The sequence below is a fragment of the Hyperoodon ampullatus genome (assembly GCF_949752795.1).
Source record: "Hyperoodon ampullatus genome assembly, chromosome: 3".
Classification (NCBI taxonomy): Eukaryota; Metazoa; Chordata; class Mammalia; order Artiodactyla; family Ziphiidae; genus Hyperoodon; species Hyperoodon ampullatus.
Window position 1 is genome coordinate 85,214,983 of NC_136916.1, and position 20,049 is coordinate 85,235,031.

At 42.8% G+C, this 20,049-nt stretch overlaps 1 protein-coding gene across 1 annotated transcript in view; it reads left to right on the forward strand.

Annotated features, from left to right (window-relative positions):
• Positions 1-20,049, forward strand: part of LOC307049556 (cytosolic carboxypeptidase 4-like) — a gene marked incomplete at both ends in the record, with an annotated part of 86,953 nt that overhangs the window by 34,160 nt on the left and 32,744 nt on the right. Inside the window, 1 exon segment of the mRNA XM_079699115.1 lies at positions 5,564-5,601. Coding sequence (XP_079555241.1) covers positions 5,564-5,601 — 38 coding nt within the window.

Genomic DNA, 20,049 nt, shown 5'->3' on the forward strand with positions numbered 1-20,049 from the left:
TTAATTTTGTATCATGCATCTTTACCAAATTCATTGATTAGCTCTAGTAGTTTTCTGGTGGCATCTTTAGGATTCTCTATGTATAGTTTCAGGTCATCTGCAAACGGTGACAGTTTTACTTCTTCTTTTCCAATTTGTATTCTTTTTATTTGTTTTTCTTCTACGATTGCCGCGACTAGGACTTCCAAAACTACGTTGAATAATAGTGGTGATAGTGGACATCCTTGTCTTGTTCCTGATCTTACAAGAAATGCTTTCAGTTTTTCACCATTGAGAATGATGTTTGCTGTGGGTTTGTCATATATGGTCTTTATTATGTTGAGGTAGGTTCCCTCCATGCCCACTTTCTGGAGAGTTTTTATCATAAATGGGTGTTGGATTTTGTCAAAAGCTTTTTCTGCATCTATTGAGATGATCATATGGTTTTTATTCTTCAGTTTGTTAATCTGGTATATCACATTGATTGATTTGCATATATTGAAGACTCCTTGCATCTCTGGGATAAATCCCACTTGATCATGGTGTGTGATCCTTTTAATGTGTTGTTGGATTCTGTTTGCTGGTATTTTGTTGAGGATTTTTGCATGTATATTCATCAGTGATATTGTTCTGTAATTTTCTTTTTTTGTAGTATCTTTGTCTGGTTTTGGTATCAGGGTGATGGTGGCCTCATATAATAAGTTTGGGAGCGTTCCTTCCTCTGCAATTTTGTGGCAGAGTTTGGGAAGGATGGGTGTTAGCTCTTCTCTAAATATTTGATAGAATTCACCTGTGAAGCCATCTGGTCCTGGACTTTTGTTGGAAGATTTTTCATCACAGCTTCAATTTCATTACTTGTGATTGGTCTGTTCATATTTTCTGTTTCTTCCTGGTTCAGTCTTGAAAGGTTTTACCTTTCTAAGAATTTGTCCATTTCTTCCAGGTTGTCCATTTTATTGGCATAGAGTTGCTTATAGTAGTCTCTTAGGATGCTTTGTATTTCTGCAGTGTCTGTTGTAACTTCTCCTTTTTCATTTCTAATTTTATTGAATTGAGTCCTCTCCCTCTTTTTCTTGATGAGTCTGGCTAATTGTTTATCAACTTTTTTTTAATCTTCTCAAAGAACCAGCTTTTAGTTTTACTGATGTTTGCTGTTGTTTTCTTTGTTTCTATTTCATTTATTTCTGCTCTGATCTTTATGATTTCTTTCCTTCTGATAACTTTGGGTTTTGTTTGTTCTTCTTTCTCTAGTTCCTTTTGGTGTAAGGTTAGATTGCTTATTTGAGATTTTTCTTGTTTCTTGAGGTAGGCTTGTCTAGCTATAAACTTCCCTCTTAGAACCACTTTTGATGTATCCCATAGGTTTTGGATCGTCGTGTTTTCATTGTCATTTGTCTCTACGTATTGTTTGTTTTCCTCTGATTTCTTCAGTGATCTCTTGGTTATTTAGTAACGTATTGTTTAGCCTCCATGTGTTTGTGTTTTTTACATTTTTCCCCCTGTAATTCATTTCTAATCTCACAGTGTTGTAGTCAGAAAAGATGCTTGATATGATTTCAATTTTCTTAAGTTTACTGAGGCTTGATTTGTGCTCCAAGATGTGATCTATCCTGGAGAATGTTCCATGTGCACTTGAGAAGAAAGTGTAGTCTGCTGTTTTTGGATGGAATGTCCTATAAATATGAATTAAATCTATCTGGCTATTGTGTCATTTAAAGCTTGTGTTTCCTTATTAATTTTCTGTTTGGATGATCTGTCCATTGGTGTAAGTGAGGTCTTAAAGTCCCCCACTATTATTGTGTTACTGTCAATTTTCTCTTTTATAGCTGTTAGCAGTTTCCTATGTATTGAGGTGTTCCTATGTTGGGTGCATATATGTTTATAATTGTTATATCTTCTTCTTGGATTGATCCCTTGATCATTACGTAGTGTCCTTCCTTGTCTCTTGTAACATTCTTTATTTTAAAGTCTCTTTTACCTGATATGAGTATTGCTTTCTTTTGATTTCCATTTTCCTGGACTATCTTTTCCATCCCCTCACTTTCAGTCTATATGTGTCCCTAGGTCTGAAGTGGGTCTCTTCTAGACACCACATATATGGGTCTTGTTTTTGTATCCATTCAGCAAGCCTGTGTCTTTTGGTTGGAGCATTTAATCCATTCACGTTTCAGGTAATTATCGATATGTATGTTCCTATGACCATTTTCTTAATTGTCTTGGGTTTGTTTTTGTAGGTCCTTTCTTCTCTTGTGTTTCGCACTTTGAAAAGTTCCTTTAGCATTTGTTGTAGAGCTGGTTTGGTGGTGCTGACTTCTCTTAGCTTTTGCTTGTCTGTAACGCTTTTGATTTCTTCATCGAATCTGAATGTGACCCTTGCTGGGTAGAGTAATCTTGGTTGTAGTTTCTTCCCTTTCATCACTTTAATTATATCATGCCACTCCCTTCTGGCTTGTGGAGTTTCTGCTGAGAAATCAGCTGTTAATCTTATGGGAGTTCTTTGTATGTTATTTGTTGTTTTTCCCTTGCTGCTTTCAGTAATTTGTCTTTGTCTTTAATTTTGCCAATTTGATTACTATGTGTCTCAGCGTGTTTCTCCTTGGGTTTATCCTGTATGGGACTGTCTGTGCTTCCTGGACTTGGGTGGTTCTTTCCTTTCCAATGTTAGGGAAGTTTTCGACTCTAATCTCTTCAAATACTTTCTTGGGTCCTTTTTCTCTCTCTTCTCCTTCTGGGACACCCTATAATGTGAATGTTGTTACGTTAACAGCCAGAGGTCTCTTAGGCTGTCTTCATTTCTTTTCATTCTTTTTTCTTTATTCTGTTTCACAGCATTGAATTCCACCATTCTGTCTGCCAGGTCACTTATCCGTTCTTCCACGTCAATTATTCTGCTATTGATTCCTTCTACTGTAGTTTTCATTTCAGTTATTGTATTGTTCATCTCTGTTTGTTTGTTCTTTAATTCTTGCAGATCTTTGTTAAACATTTCTTGTATCTTCTCAGTCTTTGCCTCCATTCTTTTTCCAAGGTCCTGGATCATCTTCACTATCATGATTCTGAATTCTTTTTCTGGAAGGTTGCGTATCTCCACTTCATTTAGTTGTTTTTCTGGGGTTTTATCTTGTTCCTTCATCTGATACGTAGCCCTCTGCCTTTTCTTCTTGTCCATCTTTCAGTGAATGTGGTTTTTGTTCCACAGGCTGCTGGATTGTAGTTCCTCTTGCTTCTCTCCCATCTTTGGCTAATGTGACACTTACCATGTATTTTCTGCTGTATCATGTCACTGTTTGGATTCATGTTTATTTATTAATTTATCATACTATTAGCTACCTTCTAGAGGGTTGAGATCTGGGAGTCCCCTTGAATCTTCCTCGCAACATCAATGAGTAACTGAGCCAGATTGATACTGTCCTCTAAACCAGTTATTCTCAAAAGTTAATATGCATATGAGTTATCTGCTAGAATAAATGTACTGATTCAGCAGGCCAGCGATGGGGCTTGAGAGTCTGCATTTCTATTTGGCTCTCAGGAAATATGAAGGTGCAGGTGGGAGACCCATGGTTTGAGTAGCAAGACTCTAAACTTCCCTTTAACCCCTCTCTCTTCCTTCTTCCTCTACGTCACTCTTTTGGCTGGGCACCCTGTTACCTCAGATCCTCCTAACTGACCTGCCTGAAGCCTGTTCTTCCCCACCACCAGTGTATCCCTTATAAAACTATTATCTACCAGAGCCCTACCTCCATGGTGAACTCGCCCAAACAAATGTGCCATGCAAATCGTAAATGCAGAGTTGCCCTAAGACCTGACCTGTGATCTAAGGACCTGGGTAGGTATTTTGCTTGGGACATCCCCATTCTTCCTTTTCCTGCTTCTGTGGCTTCCTTCTTCTCTGCTAACCTCCTCTGATGAACTCAATATGGCTACTCTGCTTTTCCCCAAAGTACTGATATTCATTTTCTTCCAACCCAAGCCAGGCCCTGTGCACTGTGGCTCACAGATTTTCCACACTGGCTTGGGCTGCCAGCAACACCTTCAACGTGCCCTTTCTTAAATCCACTGTTGCCCCGCTGTTTGGCCAAAACTGCCCGCCTTAGCCAGGCATGATGGTAACCACTTGCATGGATTGTCTCCCAGCAAGAGACAACTTTGTCTCCTTGGACATTTATTTCCAAGTGTTAGACAAGAAGGGGTCCCCTTCTCAGGGCCTTGGAAGAGGTCCTCCTTCCTGCAACAGCACTATGTCGTGTTACAAAAGAGCATAGCTGAGGAAGCTGAAAGTTGATTAGAGGAAATCATGGTTGGGAAGGAGAAATGATGTAGTCTATTGGTGAAAACTAGCCTTGCCTTCTTTATGACTGCCCTGCAGTTGTTTGGTCTCACAGAGCTGGGGGTCATCCCAGACATGGGTTTGCATCAGTGAGTTTCAGGCCACTGCTTTGCAGGATTCCCTCGTGGGTTATGGGAAGCAGTAAGGTTTCAAGTGCCTACTTTCTGTTTTAGTTTATTTTTATTCATTCCTTTGTTATTATTATTATTTTTTTACTGTCAGCTCTGTTGCTCAATAGTAAATAATATATTGCAAAGAGAATTGTCCCTTATCAACTGGGCAGAGACCAGGGCAAAGAAAGTACCGAGAGAGATTCTGGAGAACAATGGATGTGGAGGAAGAAAAAATGGGAAGTGAGATTCCTGGGTTTGGGGCCCCAGTTCTGCTGACATGTCTATATAATCTTGGAAGGGTGATCTAGCCTCTTTGGCCTGTTCCCCCAGTTCTCAGAAGGGTTCTGGGGACATATCACTGTTTAACAGGCCTTAAGCATAAGTTAGTAGGGCTGTGCAGAATCCTTCTCTTCTTTAATGAAAAAAAGGACACATTCTCCCTCCCACAGTGTCCTCAGTGCCATGAAGTTTTCCTCTGCCCTGTAAGTGGGTCTTTGTGTGACCTTCCCAGGCTCAGGGAGTAGACTGAAGGGTCACTAAGACCTGAGCCAAATGCATTTTCATTCTGTATGCCTCCCCTCACTGCAAAGGCTGTCAAATTCCTTCATGGAAGAAAACAATGAATTTGGAAGGAAAATGCAATGTAACCATTTTTTACCCTAAGGAACCAGCTTCGCTTTCCAATGTGTGAATGTTTTCTAGTGTGTTCCCAGGGCCATGATGTCTCAAGAAGTTTGCAGTGCACTGCTGTACTCACTCAACCTCCAAGTCCCACCCCCTCCCAACCCATTCTCCAGAGTCCCCAGGGTTTCCAGGTATAAATCGAGGGACTGCAAGAGCTCTGGCTGGAAGGAGCACAGCGTGAGGAAGTTGGTGGAAGGTGGGAGGCAAGAGGGGGAGGGGAAGAGACTTTCAGCAGAGGAAGGGACTCTTGAGACCCATTTGCAAGACAGACACTTCACTCAGCGTGATTTCTACATTTGTGCCCCTTTAATGGTCAGCAGTAGAATCAATGGAGTGCCTGCCACCTGGTTGATATTGGGGCAGTTATGTGGCAGCAATGAGCCGGCCAGCTATGGGATCCATGGGCTGACAAAAAGACCATTGAACATCGACTTTTCCACTTCTCTTTCTCTTTCCCCAGGGCAGCCACTGAAGTTCTGGCAGCATTGCTGAAATCCAGTAAGTGCCTCTTTTGAAACGTGGTTATTTCTTTCCCCTCTGAGCTCAGTGAAAGATGCTCTTCTGTCTCCATGGCTCATTTTCAACCTGGAAGGCAGTAGAGCCATTCCTGGAGCTTTGGGGTGAGATGGAGGATATTACGGCAGTTCTAACTCGGGGCTGCAAAGAGAGAGTTAATCTCTGTCTCTGTGGCGGTGCCATTCATAATGCTGCCAAGACAACTGACTCTAAGTGGAGTATGTTGTCTACTGCAGACCCGAGGAACTCTCCAGCTCCTTCTAATTGGACCAGCAGCTTTTAAGGACTGTTGGAATAAACTGCAGGTTCCAGTGGGATTGTCCTATGGAAGAAAGGTTTATGACAGTGGGTGGGAAGCATGATTCTTGCCTTTGATTCACAACTCAGCTAGTGACTATATTCTTGGGCAGATGGGGTGTTGGAATCGCTTGGAGAGTGTAGATGCTGATAACCAATTTATATTAAAAAATTGGCTCTTTCCTCAGTTACTTGAGTGATTGCAAAAGAATAGCTCTGGGAGTCTGAATAATTTGAGAATTGTTTTTGTTTGTTTGCCTTGTAGCTCTGGTCTAATTACATTGGGAGTCAATTTCATGTGTGCAATATAGTAGAAGGCACCATGCACTTGGGAGTGAAGAAGTTTCAGCTTAATGTTTTTATTTTTTTTCCCTTCCTTACCTCTTCATCTATTTTAATTTGGCATCTTGGAAACCAGCTGCTTCAATTGTGATATTTGTTCCTCTATAGGGAGCCCGAGGCATGTGGGTAATAGGTGAACTTTAATAAAACTTACAAATAAATAAATGAAAATCAAAACACCTTCTCCCCCAACCATGTATCTCTGTCAACTCTAAGTGCAGAGAAAGAGTCACATCACATAGTGCTTCCCTTTGTAGACTGAAAAAATAATTGAAGCTTGAATTCATTTGGTTTGTTGGAACTTGATACAGTACACAAGTCTATCCACAGCTGCCCGACCTGCAGGGAGAGTGAAGGAAGTTAGAGCAGGTTGGGGAATGAAGAGTGAGGGGTTAGGAAGCCCTTGAGGTAGGAGCGGGGGAGAAAGTGTTACCTGCGGGTTATGGGGAGAGAACGGTTCATTCTCCATACTGAACTTGACTCAGGTTTGGCATCTGGGTTTTCATTATTTGCCTGCTCACTCTGTCTGCTCACCTGATTATAACACCAGGTGTTGGAGGAAGCAAGGTGGGGAAGTTCTTGGATTGCAGGAGGTAAAGATGCTGAGAACGGCTGGGTAAGCCAGCCGGCGAGTGCTGTGCCTTAGGAAAGTAGCTTTCTCCTGGATCCTCCCTGCCCAGCTTTGGCAGTAGAGGCCTGATGTTTCATGGGGACAGAGCCCTGCTAGTGTTATCAAATGCAGGGGGTGGGGGTCCCGCTGCTTGCTGCTTACAAAATCAATTATATACTCGCAAATGTTGGTAGAAAGGAAAGATGCCTTTAATCAGAATGCTGGCAATCTGGGGAGATGGTAGACTCAGCCTCCCCCGACAACCACCTCTGAAGATTCGTCCATGATACTTTTAAAGGGCAGGAGGGAAGTAATCTCAGTTAGTCATTGAGATAGGGGGTCAGAATCATCACCATCCCTCACTGTGTGCAGGCTTGTAGACTTCTGGTGATCTTCCTCTAAGATGTTACCTTGTTCATGCAGTTTGGTCCGTTCGGGAGATTACTGACGGGGAAGCTAGGGAAGAGGTCTGGTCATCTGTTAATTACTTATTCTTCATTTCTACTTCTTTGATCTATGGAAAGAACTGATGAGTTAGGCAAGGTATTGTGTGATTAAAAGATTTGAAAGGTGTACTTGGGCCGGAGATTGTAGAGAATTGGGGTGCCTGATTTAAAATTAGTTAAATGGTGCAAACGAACTTATTTACAAAAGTGATATAGAGTCACAGATGTAGAAGACAAACTTATGGTTACCAGCAGCGAAAGGGTTGGGGAGGGATAAATTGGGAGATTGGGATTGACATATACACACCACTATATATAAAATAGATAACTAATAGGGACATACTGTATAGCACAGGGAACTCAATAATCTGTAATGACCTATATGGGAAAAGAATCTAAAAAAGTGTGGATATATGTATGTGTATAACTGATTCACTTTGCTGTACACCTGAAACTAACAACATTGTAAATCAACTATATTCCAATAAAAATACAAAAAAAAAAGTTAGTTACAATCTAGCTTTGCTAAAGTGACGAGAAAGTGGCTTCCTGCTGAGAGCAGTTTCCTGCAAAGAGCTGTTTACACTAGCTAAGGCTGACTTATTTTTTTACCCATACACACACCCCCCTGAAGCTCAGAGTTGAGTGTCCTGATACACCATGTGTAAAAATCTGAATGTAGTCACATGACAGTTATTAACTATTTCTGTGTAAAACATGATGCATGGGCCCAGGAGAAACCAATAGCCAGTGCAAATACCGTCTGATTCAGGCTTAGAGCCTTAAGTGGGTTTCCAACGTGCTAGTTGTGCTTAGCAAATGGAGTACACTGCACTAGGGGCTCAGTTTTAGAGTTTCTAACTTCTACTCTCCCTCCAGAGCTCAGCTCAGACCTCATTCCCTCTGAAAACACTTCCCCTGGCTACCAAGACCAGGCTGGATGCCCCTCCTCTATGCTCCCATAGGCTCTCCCAACACGACATTGATTATGCTGCATTGAATTTGCTGTTGCCCATCTCTCCCAGCAGATTGCAAACTTTTGAGGGCAAGGGTCATCTTTGCTGATTGTTGTATTACTTGCATCAGCACAATAAAAAGCCTAAAATAAATATTTGTGTACTAAATGTTTAAGTGAATGAATGAGTTATAATATCTACATGTATAAAAAAAGGCAATACCGCCCCCTACTACCCTGTACTACTGAATCCAACGACCCATGCATAGAAGCAGTGATATTAGTTCTAATTTCTGTTTAACGATACAAATAGACTGTCAGGGAAATGATAGCCTGCCATCCTCCACGTATAAAACAAGTTTTATTGTCGCATTAGAAGGATGTATAGGGTTATTTGCTAATTCTGCTGAGCTGTCCACATAGACTTTTGTCTGAGTCTCAGGTTCATCCTAACACAAGAGAGCTGGATGAGAACTTCTCTTATGGTCTTTCTACCACTAAATACTCAGCCTTCATGTCTATCAGGGTTTCTCAACCTTAACAGCCTTGCATTTTGAACTGGATAATTCTTAGTTGTTGAGGCCTGTCCTGTGCATTTTGGAATGTTTAGCAGCATCCCTGGCCTTTTGTCACCAGGTGAGATTGCCAGTTATAATGACTAAGATTTGTCTCTAGACACTGCTAATTGTCCCCTGGGATGTGAAAATTGCCTCCTTCTGAGAATCACTGTTGCATATTTGATCACACATTAGCTGAAGCTCATTCAGGGTTTCAGATGATCCCTCCCAAATACTTTTATTGGTATTTCATAGAAACGCTCTTCTTGCATAATTGATCTTAAATTCCCCAGCACTGGTGTCATTCCTGTGGGTTCACATGAAGTAAGAATACGATGGCAGAAAGTCTTTATGAACATGCAGAAGTTACTTGGGAGGGAGGAGGTTCTAGAGATCTAGAGGATCATAGAACAAGGACAGCAGAAATTTCCATTGCAGGGCTTCCCTGGTGGTGCAGTGGTTGAGAGTGCGCCTGCCAATGCAGGGGACACGGGTTCGTGCCCAGGTCCGGGAAGATCCCACATCCCGCGGAGCGGCTGGGCCTGTGAGCCATGGCCGCTAAGCCTGCGCGTCCAGAGCCTGTGCTCTGCAACAGGAGAGGCCTGCGAACCGCAAAAAGAAAAAAAAAGAAAGTTCCATTGCAATTGCCAACTCCCATGTGTGGGTAGGATTCTGAGATCATATTTGAGCTCAGCAGGCAAGAGGGCTGTTTTTTCTTTTTTAAATTTATTTTTTATTGAAGTATAGTTGATGTACAGTATTATACAAGTCACAGGTATACAATATAGTGATTCACAATTTTTAAAGGTTATACTCCATTTATAGTTCTTATGAAATATTGGCTATATTCCCTGTGTTGTACAGTATATCTTTGTAGATTATTTTATACCTAAAAGTTTGTACCTCTTAATCTCATACCCCTATACTGCCCCTCCCCACTTCCCTCTCCCTACTGGTAACCACTAATTTGTTCTCTATATCTGTGAGTCTGCTTCTTTGTTTTTATATTCACTAGTTTGTTGTATTTTTTTTTAGATTCCACATATAAGTGATAGGATACAGTATTTGTCTTTCTCTGTCTGACTTATTCATTTAGCATAATGCTCTCCAAGTCCATACAAGTTGCTGCAAATGGCAAATTTTCATTCTTTTTTATGGCTGCATAGTATTCCATTGTATATGTGTATACCACATCTTCTTTATCCATTCATCTGTTGATGGACACTTAGGTTGCTTCCATATCTTGGCAATCATAAATAATGCTGCTATGAACATTGGGATGCATGTATCTTTTTGAATTAGTGTTTTGTTTTCTTTTTGGGTATACACCAGGAGTGGAATGGCTGGGTCATATGGTAGTTGTATTTTTAGCTTTTTGAGAAACCTCCATAGTGTTTTCCACAGTGGCTGCACCAGTTCCCACAAACAATGTAGGAAGGTTCAAGAGTGCTGTGTTTAAATAGCAAAGTCTTTCATGGATTTGGGGAGGAGCAGTTGCCATCTTTGTTCTACCAGCCTAACGAAAGTATTGTGTGGCATGTAAGGTCTGGGTATGGATGGTACCACTGCACTTAGGCTGGGGTTGCTGTGGGGGGGATGAGTGTCATGGAATTCTCTAGTTGCTTCAAATGCCTTCATGCATAAGTAAGACTTGACATCGAATGTCTGTCAATTTACATCCCAGATGAGTTTGTGTCCACTGAACCCAAATGCAGGAAGTCAGTTTCTGTCTAAAATTCAAACCCTCACCATCTGGCACTGATATCTGGGAATATTTATGTGAACCTTTATCTCCTGAAAGCAAACTCTTTTTAGCTGGTGATTATTCTGGCCTTGATACTTATCAGTATAAAAGTTGGGCATTTTAGTATATCTCTATAATTGCATTACAAAAGGAGAACATTTCCCAGTTAAAATAGAGCCAGGAGGACATATCTACTACCTTGGGGGCAGTAAACATGGGTGGGCTTGTGAATCTTAGGTCAACAAGGCCCTATGACGTAGTGGGTGGTGGGAGGCAACCCTCACCAGTAACAGGGAGAGCAGGGCTGAGGGATCTGGGAGCCTTGGAGCTGCCCACCATAACAGAAAGAAAGGGAAAGAGCACCAGGTTGCGTAAGAACAATTTTGTTATTTTGTCTCAGCCCTTTCTTCCATCAAGTAGCTATTGCATGAGAAGCCAATGTAGGAAAGGTAGATGGCGGACAGAGAGAAACGAACCAAAAGACAGCTCTCATCTCTTTCCTTTTCCGAGGAACAGCATGCAAAATAAAGCCTTGGAAGTCCTAGGCCTCTTGTCCAATTATTTCCGAAATTTAGAATCCTAAAAATTAAAGTCATTGCTCATTCAAGGGTCCTTTTTGTATGTATGTGGGCTAGAACGGTCTAATCCAGATTCCATACTTTGATTGTATCAGTTCCCCTCTCTCTACCTACGCATGTACAAACACTAAATTTTCCTGTATTGAAAGCTTTGCCCTTTTATGCTTTACCCTGCACAAAAACATTTAGCTTTATATTACCAAAACTTAATAAGGCTTTGATTAATAAATAATGCTTCTATTGCAGGCAGTTTTTTCTCTAATTAATAAAAATAAGACATGGTCCTTTGCCCCTGTCCCTTTTTAAAAAAAAAATTAATTTCTTTATTGAAGTATAGTTGATTTACAATGTGTTAATTTCTGGTGTACAGCAAAGTGACTCAGTTATACACATATATACATTCTTTTATTTATTCCTTTCCATTATCGTTTATCCCAGGATATTGAATATAGTTCCCTGTGTAATACAGCAGAACCTTATTGTTTATCCATCCTATATGTGATAATCTGCATCTACTAACCCCAAACTCCCAGTCCATCCCTCCCCCAATGCCCCCTCCTCCTTGGTAACCACAAGTCTGTTCTCTATATCTGTGAGTCAGTTTTTGTTTCATATTTCATTTTATTTTATTTTTCAACCAAGTTATGTCTAGTTTATTTATATACTTTAAAAATTTTCATTGGACTGTCGTTGATTTACAATGTTGTGTTAGTTTCTGCCGTACAGCAAAGTGAATCAGTTACATGTACACGTATATCCATTCTCTTTTAGATTCTTTTCCCATATAGGTCATTACAGAGTATCGAGTCGAGTTCCCTGTGCTATACAGCATTTGTGTCATATTTTAGGTTCCACATATAAGTGATCTCATATGGTATCTGTCTTTCTCTTTCTGACTCATTTCACTTAGTATGATAATCTCTAGGTCCATCCATGTGCCCTTGTCCCTTTTTCTATCTGCATCCACTCTGCCTTTCTCTCTTTTATCTGTGTCTCTACCTGGACTTCTGTGTCTCTTTTTCCTTTTTTTCCCCTCATCTTCTTCTCCTTTCTCATTGGCGTCTCCACCTCTCCCTTTTTCTTTCTGCTCCCTAACACCCTTTTGTGAGCATTAGGTATAAATGCAGTTTGGAGAAGTGGTGGCCTGGCAGTGGTGCTTGGAATGAGCGTGCACCGTGGGATTCTGCCTGATCTGTACTGGCTCCAGGGATGAATCTTCACGTAACGCCTTGGTAGTAACCTTGCTGCCCAGCTTTAAAGGTCACATTCTCGCAACAAGGAAAGACCTGAAGCACTTTCTGGTTCAGGCCCTACATCTTAGTAAGAGGATGATGGGTCTACTTCAGACCACTCTCCAACTTCAGCATGAGCATTCAGAGGAGCCTGGGAGTTTGCATAAGTTGGGGCAATGGGGAGGGTGCAGGGAATGGGAAAGTGAGTTAGTAAAGGGAGGGAGACAGAGAAGAAAGAAGGGAGGGAGAGATGCAAGGGAGCTCGTGGGAAGTTTGGCAGGAAGAGGAGGTTCTCTGGTGTCTTCCTCGGTGAGCTCTGCCCAGCTGGCTCACGGGGTCAGCGCAGCCTGTTGCTGGCGGGGGTATAGGAAGGAGGGGACTTCTGGCGCCTAGAGTCCTGATCATGGCCAGACACCTCAAGCTCTCAACGGTCCTCTACTATGGCCTGGCAGTCAGCAGTGTAGGGACTGGAGGACTTGGTGGCCAGATAGTTGCTCTACAGCAAAATGTCAGAGAAGGGGCCATGTTTGAAAAGCCCCAACTGAGGCTTTTGTAGGAATTCTAGGAGCTCTGAGGAGTTCTCAGAATGGCATCAGTGTTTTAGGATGGTTGGCAGTGTGATTCCTTTGAACTTCTGACATACACCAGTAGCCGTAGGGTGGCACAGACTTCACAGGGCTCATATGTACAATCTGTGTTCCCACGGGGCCTGGAATCTGTCCTCCTGGCTTCCCAGGCTGCCTGGACAAGCCTGGTGCCCCAGGGTTCTGCCCACGGAGTGTTTCCCCTTCAATTTCCAGAGGAGGGCCATGGAGTCTGACCATCAGAGCTGGAAAAGACCTTCGAGGTTGTTTAGTGCAGTGGTGTTCAAACATTTTTTTCTTTGAGTAGAGAACTCAGAGCCCTGTCTGTCCATTTCCCAATGATTCTCCCCTAAGGTGGCCTCTGAGACACGTTCACAAAAATATAGGGCTCCCTGAGAACCCAGAAAACTACTAATCTTTCTAAAAATTGAAATATATTTGACACTTAACATTGTGTACATGTAACACATTTACGTTATAGATTTACATTCTAGATTTGCTATATCTATATTGCTATATTGCTATTATAGCAATCATTTGCACCTCTGTCACATCACATAATTATCATTTCTTTTTAGTGGTTGGAATAATTAAGATCTAGTATCTTAGTGAGTTTGATGACTACAATACAAATTGTTGTCTAGATCCCAGAAAACTGTTGGTCTTATCCACCCCTCTCCGCATTTTCACACAGGGAAACTGAGGACCAGAGAGAGGGAGTGACCCACCCAGATCTCTGAGACTTAGAAGGTTTCTTGTCCAGCTAACACTGGTTCTTTCTTTTGTCTCAGCACAAATGTCTCTGTCAAGGGTATTGACAACCCCCCATCTCTGCCCAGGGTTAGGTTTCCAATTAAACCTTTTCACTATATTTATACTAACTCTAAATATACTAACTATAATTAAGAAGTAACTATACTGTAATCAGTGAGTCCTATATTTTTGCATATGTGTTTGTGTGTATGCATTTTTGTGTACGTATGCACGTATTTTCCCTGCAGGGTCTACCTCCATGGGCACTGGGGTCCCTGTCATAGGCCGCACACCTCACATTGAGCTGTACCCAGAGAACCTCTAACACACTAATGTTAAGTAAAGAAGGATTCCAGTTTCGTGACTTAAGCCTCATACATTTGCTTCCAATATGCCTTAATGAAGAGGCCAGCCCAATTCCTGTCCCCAGAAAGAATCAAACTGTGGTGTGATTATAGACCCGACGTCCTTTCTGCCATCATAACTTCTGGAGAAGCAGGCCCTATATTTCTGTGATGATCCAGAAATCTGCTTCAAGTAATATTGCTAGAATTTTGCATTTGTCACACTGGGATGGACTGCTGTGATGGACTTTGTATGAATGCAGACTAGCAAACTACATCCGTCACACGGTGGGATTGAAATGACAACGCACACGTGTACCATTTATCGACTGCTTAGCGTGTCAACCACTGTATATACCGCTGCATGTACGTGCCTAGTAAGGGGGTATCATCATCACCATTTCACAGGTGTAGGAACTGAGGCCTGGAGAGGTTGGGCTACAGAGCTTACCTGCTGTAGACCCTGGGACCTGAGCTCTGTGCACACCAAGGAGAGATGAACAAGGGTAGGTTTATTTAGCCCAAAGAAGATAAGATCCAAATCTGAAAAGAAGCTAAATAAATACTTTCTAAGTATTAGAAGGATTTGTGTGCGTGTGTGTGTGGTGGGAGCATCTGTCATTTAGTTTAGGAAAGAGCATCACACGGTCCATCCCATACAAGCATCTGAAGGGGACCCAGTGAGAGGTGCCAATACACCAGCATGGCTGTGCAAAGGGCCAGAGTCTCTGCTGTGAGGCTGAGCATCAGGTGAGGCTGATGAATGACGGGGTGAGTGAGAGGAGAAGGGAAGAGGGCCGGGAAGGATTACAGCTGCTAGTTCCCTTTCCTTGATGGCTTTGTCAGGCCCCCGAGTTGGGGGTGGGTGCTGATGGTCCCTGGCCACAGACCGCAGCTCATGTACTTCCTCTTCCTGCCATGTGGTGGTGCTGTTCTTCTAGTTATCTTGGCCGCGCTAGTCCAATATTTATTTTCGGTGAGTAATTTGTTTATCAGGAGGTTATTTTAATCTAATTTTGGCCATATTTGCTATTCCACACTATCTGTGCTTCCCAGCGTTAGCAGCTTGCATGTCTTGAAGGAAATTAGCTGAAGATGGTCCCGGAGGCATTCGCTCAGCCATTATTTAAGGGAGCTGGGAGGAGACAGGGTGAGCGGAGCCCAAGCCCGGTGTTGGAAAAGTTGCTGGAATTTGTTGCACTCCCAGTGAGGTTAGCGGGGTTGAGAGGGACTTACCGAGGGTAGGGAGCATCTCGCATCTCGCGCAGCTTTTTTGAGGGCTGCCTCTGGTAGAGAGCAGAGAATCCTGCAGTTGCTTTTCCCCATCTCCCCTGAACCCTTGTGATAACCTGTTACCTTCTTCACCTTTGCTGCCAAGGCCAAAGGCACGACTTAAGTAAGATGCCCATCTGCCTTCCCATGGTTCACAGGCATCCCACATCCCATTTGATAATATGTTTCATGAACTGTTCTCTGCGATCCCTCAAGGAAGAGGGCAGGAAGGTGGGGAGTGATAAGAGAATTATTGTTTATTAGAGTACCTTCAGGGAATAATGCTCATAAGTATTAATTACAGAGCCCTGGCACTTGCCAGGCACGTTATAGTCCCATTTTACATACAAGGAAGTTGTAGTTAGGAGAGGTTAATCATTTTTTCCCCAAGATCCCATGAATGGTAAGTGGAGAGCTGAAATTCAAACCTCGTTGTGACTGTCTTCAAAGCAGAAAATCTTCCTATTTCAAGGATGAGTCTCACCTTCCACATGGAGTCAGGAAACGTGGACTTGGCTGATGGGCATGGGACCTGAAATTAGTTCTTTGTCATTGTACTTGACTTCAGTTGGTTTTCCAAAAATGGGAGGGCTGTACAAGTTGAGTGGTTTGAGGGTGCTTTAGTAGAAGAAACTTTTTTTTTTTTAAAGAAATCCTCTGAGGAGATGACACATCTAAAGCAGATAAAACGGGAGCAGAAGTGGGAGATCCCAGCGAATCACAGCCTGGCCTTTCCCTTTTCACCTCTTCTTTCCCTGGCTCGTGATTGATGCTGAGAAACTTCCATGGAAGTTCCTCAGGGCTCGAAAGAATCAAGTTTGAAAACCTCTGAAATAAATATTCTCATGGGGCACTTTCAGAGCTCGGTAAATTGTCAGAGATTATAATTTAAAGACGGGCTGATGCATCCTTTAGGAGGTTTGGAACACGTGCTCGTTTTTACTGTGTGGTGGTCCTAAGGAAGAGCTAGTCAAGTTTGACTCAGAGAGAGATGTAAAATTGTTATCTTCATCCTTGAGCCTTAGTCAAGTAACTTTTGAGTCTCTTGGGATTAAGACGCCGAATTAAACAATTAAACTGGACCTAATTAAATGAGAAGGGTCAGCTTCCGGTGGAAATGACAATGGTTGTTAGTATAGGCAAGATGGTGAACTACCTTCCCAAGATGGCCAGGATGTTCCCAGGCACCCACACGGGGTCTAACAGAACTGTGGATGGCGGTGGTGTGTTTTCCTTGCCTGACAAACTGTTGTCTGCAAAAAACCTTGTTGTAATAAGGTTGCAGCCAATCCTGGTTCTCACAACTAAGCAGGCTGCTGTGTTTCAACCAGATTATCCTGTTTTCTGGCACTAAAGACCTGGTTCTATCTCTAGGGCTTTCCCTCTGGCCTGATTATCTGTCTGCCTGTAGGTTTGGGCCATGATGTTGCTTTGACAACAGGGTGAATGTGTTCAAGGAAGCTCAGGCTCGTGTGTGAAGGTCGTGTGTGTTTGCTAAAAGCTCAAACCTCTTACTCTAGAAGGTTGATCCACACACACTTACGTACTTTGTTTTCATTCTGGGGAATCGGGTTAACATCCAGGATTGCTGAGCTCTAAATGTTCTGGATTTCAGAACTTGTGTCACCCTGGCATAATGAATGACTGGCTATGGATTGACAAAGATAAGGTATCACAAAGATTGAAAGAGATAGACAAAAAGATAAACATCTCAGAGCTCTGAAAGTGCACAGTAGCTTCCTCATCCCATTCAGGATTGACTGTACAATTATTCGTTTATGTCAGGATGTAAGTCAGATGCTTCCAACAGACTTCTAATAATAGCAGTTTGCAGAGCACTTTTTCATATATTATCTCATTTAATGCTCACCGTAGTCCTGCAAGACAGGTAAATATTTAACTCTTCTGGAGCAGCAGTTCTCAGCGTGAGTGATTTTGTCCCAAGGGAACATTTAACAAGGTCTGGAGACATTTTTCATTGCTACATCTGCAGGGGGTGTGGGCGCTCCTGGCATCATGTGGGTAGAGGTCAGGATGCTGCTAAATATCCTACAGTGCACAGGGCAGCTGCCCCCGACCCTACGACCTAATATTCGGCCTCAGATGTCCATAGTTCCAGGCTGGGAAACTGTTCTATACAAAACATTGAGGTTCAGAGAGGTTGGCTGACTTGCCCAAGATTGCATGATGTGTACTTGGCACAGTGAGACTGAAATCCCACTTCATTTCACTACCAGAGGGTTTCAAATCTTTAATTTTTATTTTAAAGAAATAAATTGTAGGTATTAAACTTGAAATGAAAACCTTGGCAGAGCCATTGCATGTAAACAGCTGATGGTGGAGCTGTTCTGGTGGCAGCAGGGGTCAGAGACCCTGCTCAGCCTCTTCCTTAGCCCCTCCCCCTAATCCCAGGGACACCCAGGCTGCCTGGCAACTGCTACGCCCATACAAGGAGACCCAGAGAACATTAGGCCCCTGTTGGCATCCACAGATCTTCTGGATTTCCCTGAGCTGTTCCATTTTTCTGAGTAGAGGATGACAGCATCTGAGTGTGTGTTTTAGTGCGATGTGTTGGGCAGTGGAGGGGAGGCATGCGGGTCAAGCAGGAGGCTGCTGCGGGCACATTCCAGGCGGTAGGGAAGGGGCACTCGGAGGACCACGGGGGATAGGAGTGGAGTTCAAACAAGGAAGCGCAAGGCTCACGCTTGCTTCGGGACTTTTCAGTGCTGTGCTACCGTATGACATCAGACCAAAGGACAGCGGGCCAGGAGCACAGAGGCTGAGCTCTTTACCTTGCTCTGCGCATGCTCAAGGCCTGGAAGCATAATGCAGTGTGAACCAATTTGCACGTGATGTTTGCACGTGCAGATTTGTTTTCCTGTAGTCCACACTGCTTGTCTGTACTCTGGCCAGAAGCAGGCAACGCCACTGACAGACAGGTGTCTCCCTCGTCCATTGACAGAGAAAGGCAGGCGGGGAAGTGCTCTGTTTTTCTTCTTCCAGGTATAAATCCTGGCTTTCTTCTTTAAGTGTTGCCTTCTGATGAGTAAACAGTGGAAATGGCAAAATGAAACTAGGAGGAAGTTCTCTACAATAACCCAGAAGGGACTGGGGCTCGTCTTAGGGCTTAGCAGGTGCTTCTTTCCCTACGAAGAATCCAGACTCAAAAGAAAACTCTGGATGGATAGGAAAACTCCTGGGAAATTTTAGGTCCAGGCAAAGATGATCATTCCTAAGGGCTTTCTTGCAGAGATGTGAAAAACAAATAACAAAAAGGAGAGTGAGAAAATCTGACCGACATATCTGCCCCCTCCACCTGATTTTGCACAACCCGCTGTGATGAATGTCAAAGCGGTGGGGGTCCCGCATTCTGATCTCTGCCCTACTGCTCTCCCCTCACTTTCTTCACCTGGCTTTAGCTTCCAGACTTTTTGTTATTTGCACTCACCAAATTTGGGCTTTTCTACTTGCTCTGCTGTCCAGATTTCTAGAATTTTCTGTCCCCGGATCTCTGCAGCCTGATTCTTTCCTACATTCCGGTTTCAGTGCTAATGCCCCCTCCTCAAAGAGTTGCCCCAGCCACCCAGTCTAAAGTAGCAGCCCCACCAGTCCCTCTAGAATCATTCTTTGATTTTCACTGTAGCACTCGTCATTGTCTGAAGTTACCTAATTTGTGTGTGTGTGTGTGTGTGTGCATCTATTTGGATCTGAGAGTCTCCCCAGCTCCCCCATGGGAATGCAAGCCCCTAAGAGTAGAGACTTTGTGCATCTCATTTCCTGCTCTAATATCCCCAGTGCCTACAATACTGCCTGGCACATACTAGCACGTAGTAGTTGTTAAGTGTGTTTGTTGAAAGAGTGAATGGTGGTTCCTGGAGTTTAGGGGGTATGAGTATGGTTTTAGCTGATAATTCACCGCATACCTAGACACAGCAAGATCTGGCTTTCAGGGCAAACTGTCTCTGCTTATTCCCATATGCTGAGCAAACCTCTCAAGCGATCATTGCTTGCTGGGAACAAGCTCCTTTTAGAGAATTTTCAAACTAAATATTGAAAAATTAATCCTACTTCCTCAAATCTAGGATGTCATTGACTATAAGATGCTCCAATTTTTATGTGCCATGAAGAGCGAAAAAATGCTGCCAGTTGTCATTGAAACATCATCATTGGTAAGAAGCATCTTAATTCTGGAAATGCTAAAATGTGAAAAAATATATGCCTTAGAATTGATAAAGTACAAGGTGAGATTGATTCATCATATGGGATACAGGGAAGTGGCAGGGGGTTCTGGTCTGGAGTATGTCCCTATTTGTTAGTGGTCCCTTCCCCTGTAGCACTGCAGCCTAATACCTTGGACATGGTACTCTCCAAGGACCAGAGGAAGAGCTGGGTGTGTGGAGGAAGAGGCAGATATGGCTTCTGAGGCTTTCTCAAGAGTGGAGAAACTTCTATGGCTTGGGAATATATCTGTGGAAAGGTATTAGAAGCAGTTGGTGATTCAAAAAAACCCAACCAGCAGTAGGCGAGTCTAGGTTTAAAACAATGCTCTGAAGGATGGTTTCTCAGCCTTCTTAGCCACTCTTTCTGAAGCTTAGGAAAAGCATCTTTCATTTTCAAAAGGCAGTCAATGTGAAAACAAGATTTGCTTGAAACCCAAATTTCCTTTAGAGCCAAGTTTACTGAAAAGTATCTATTTTACAAAGAGAAAAAAATACC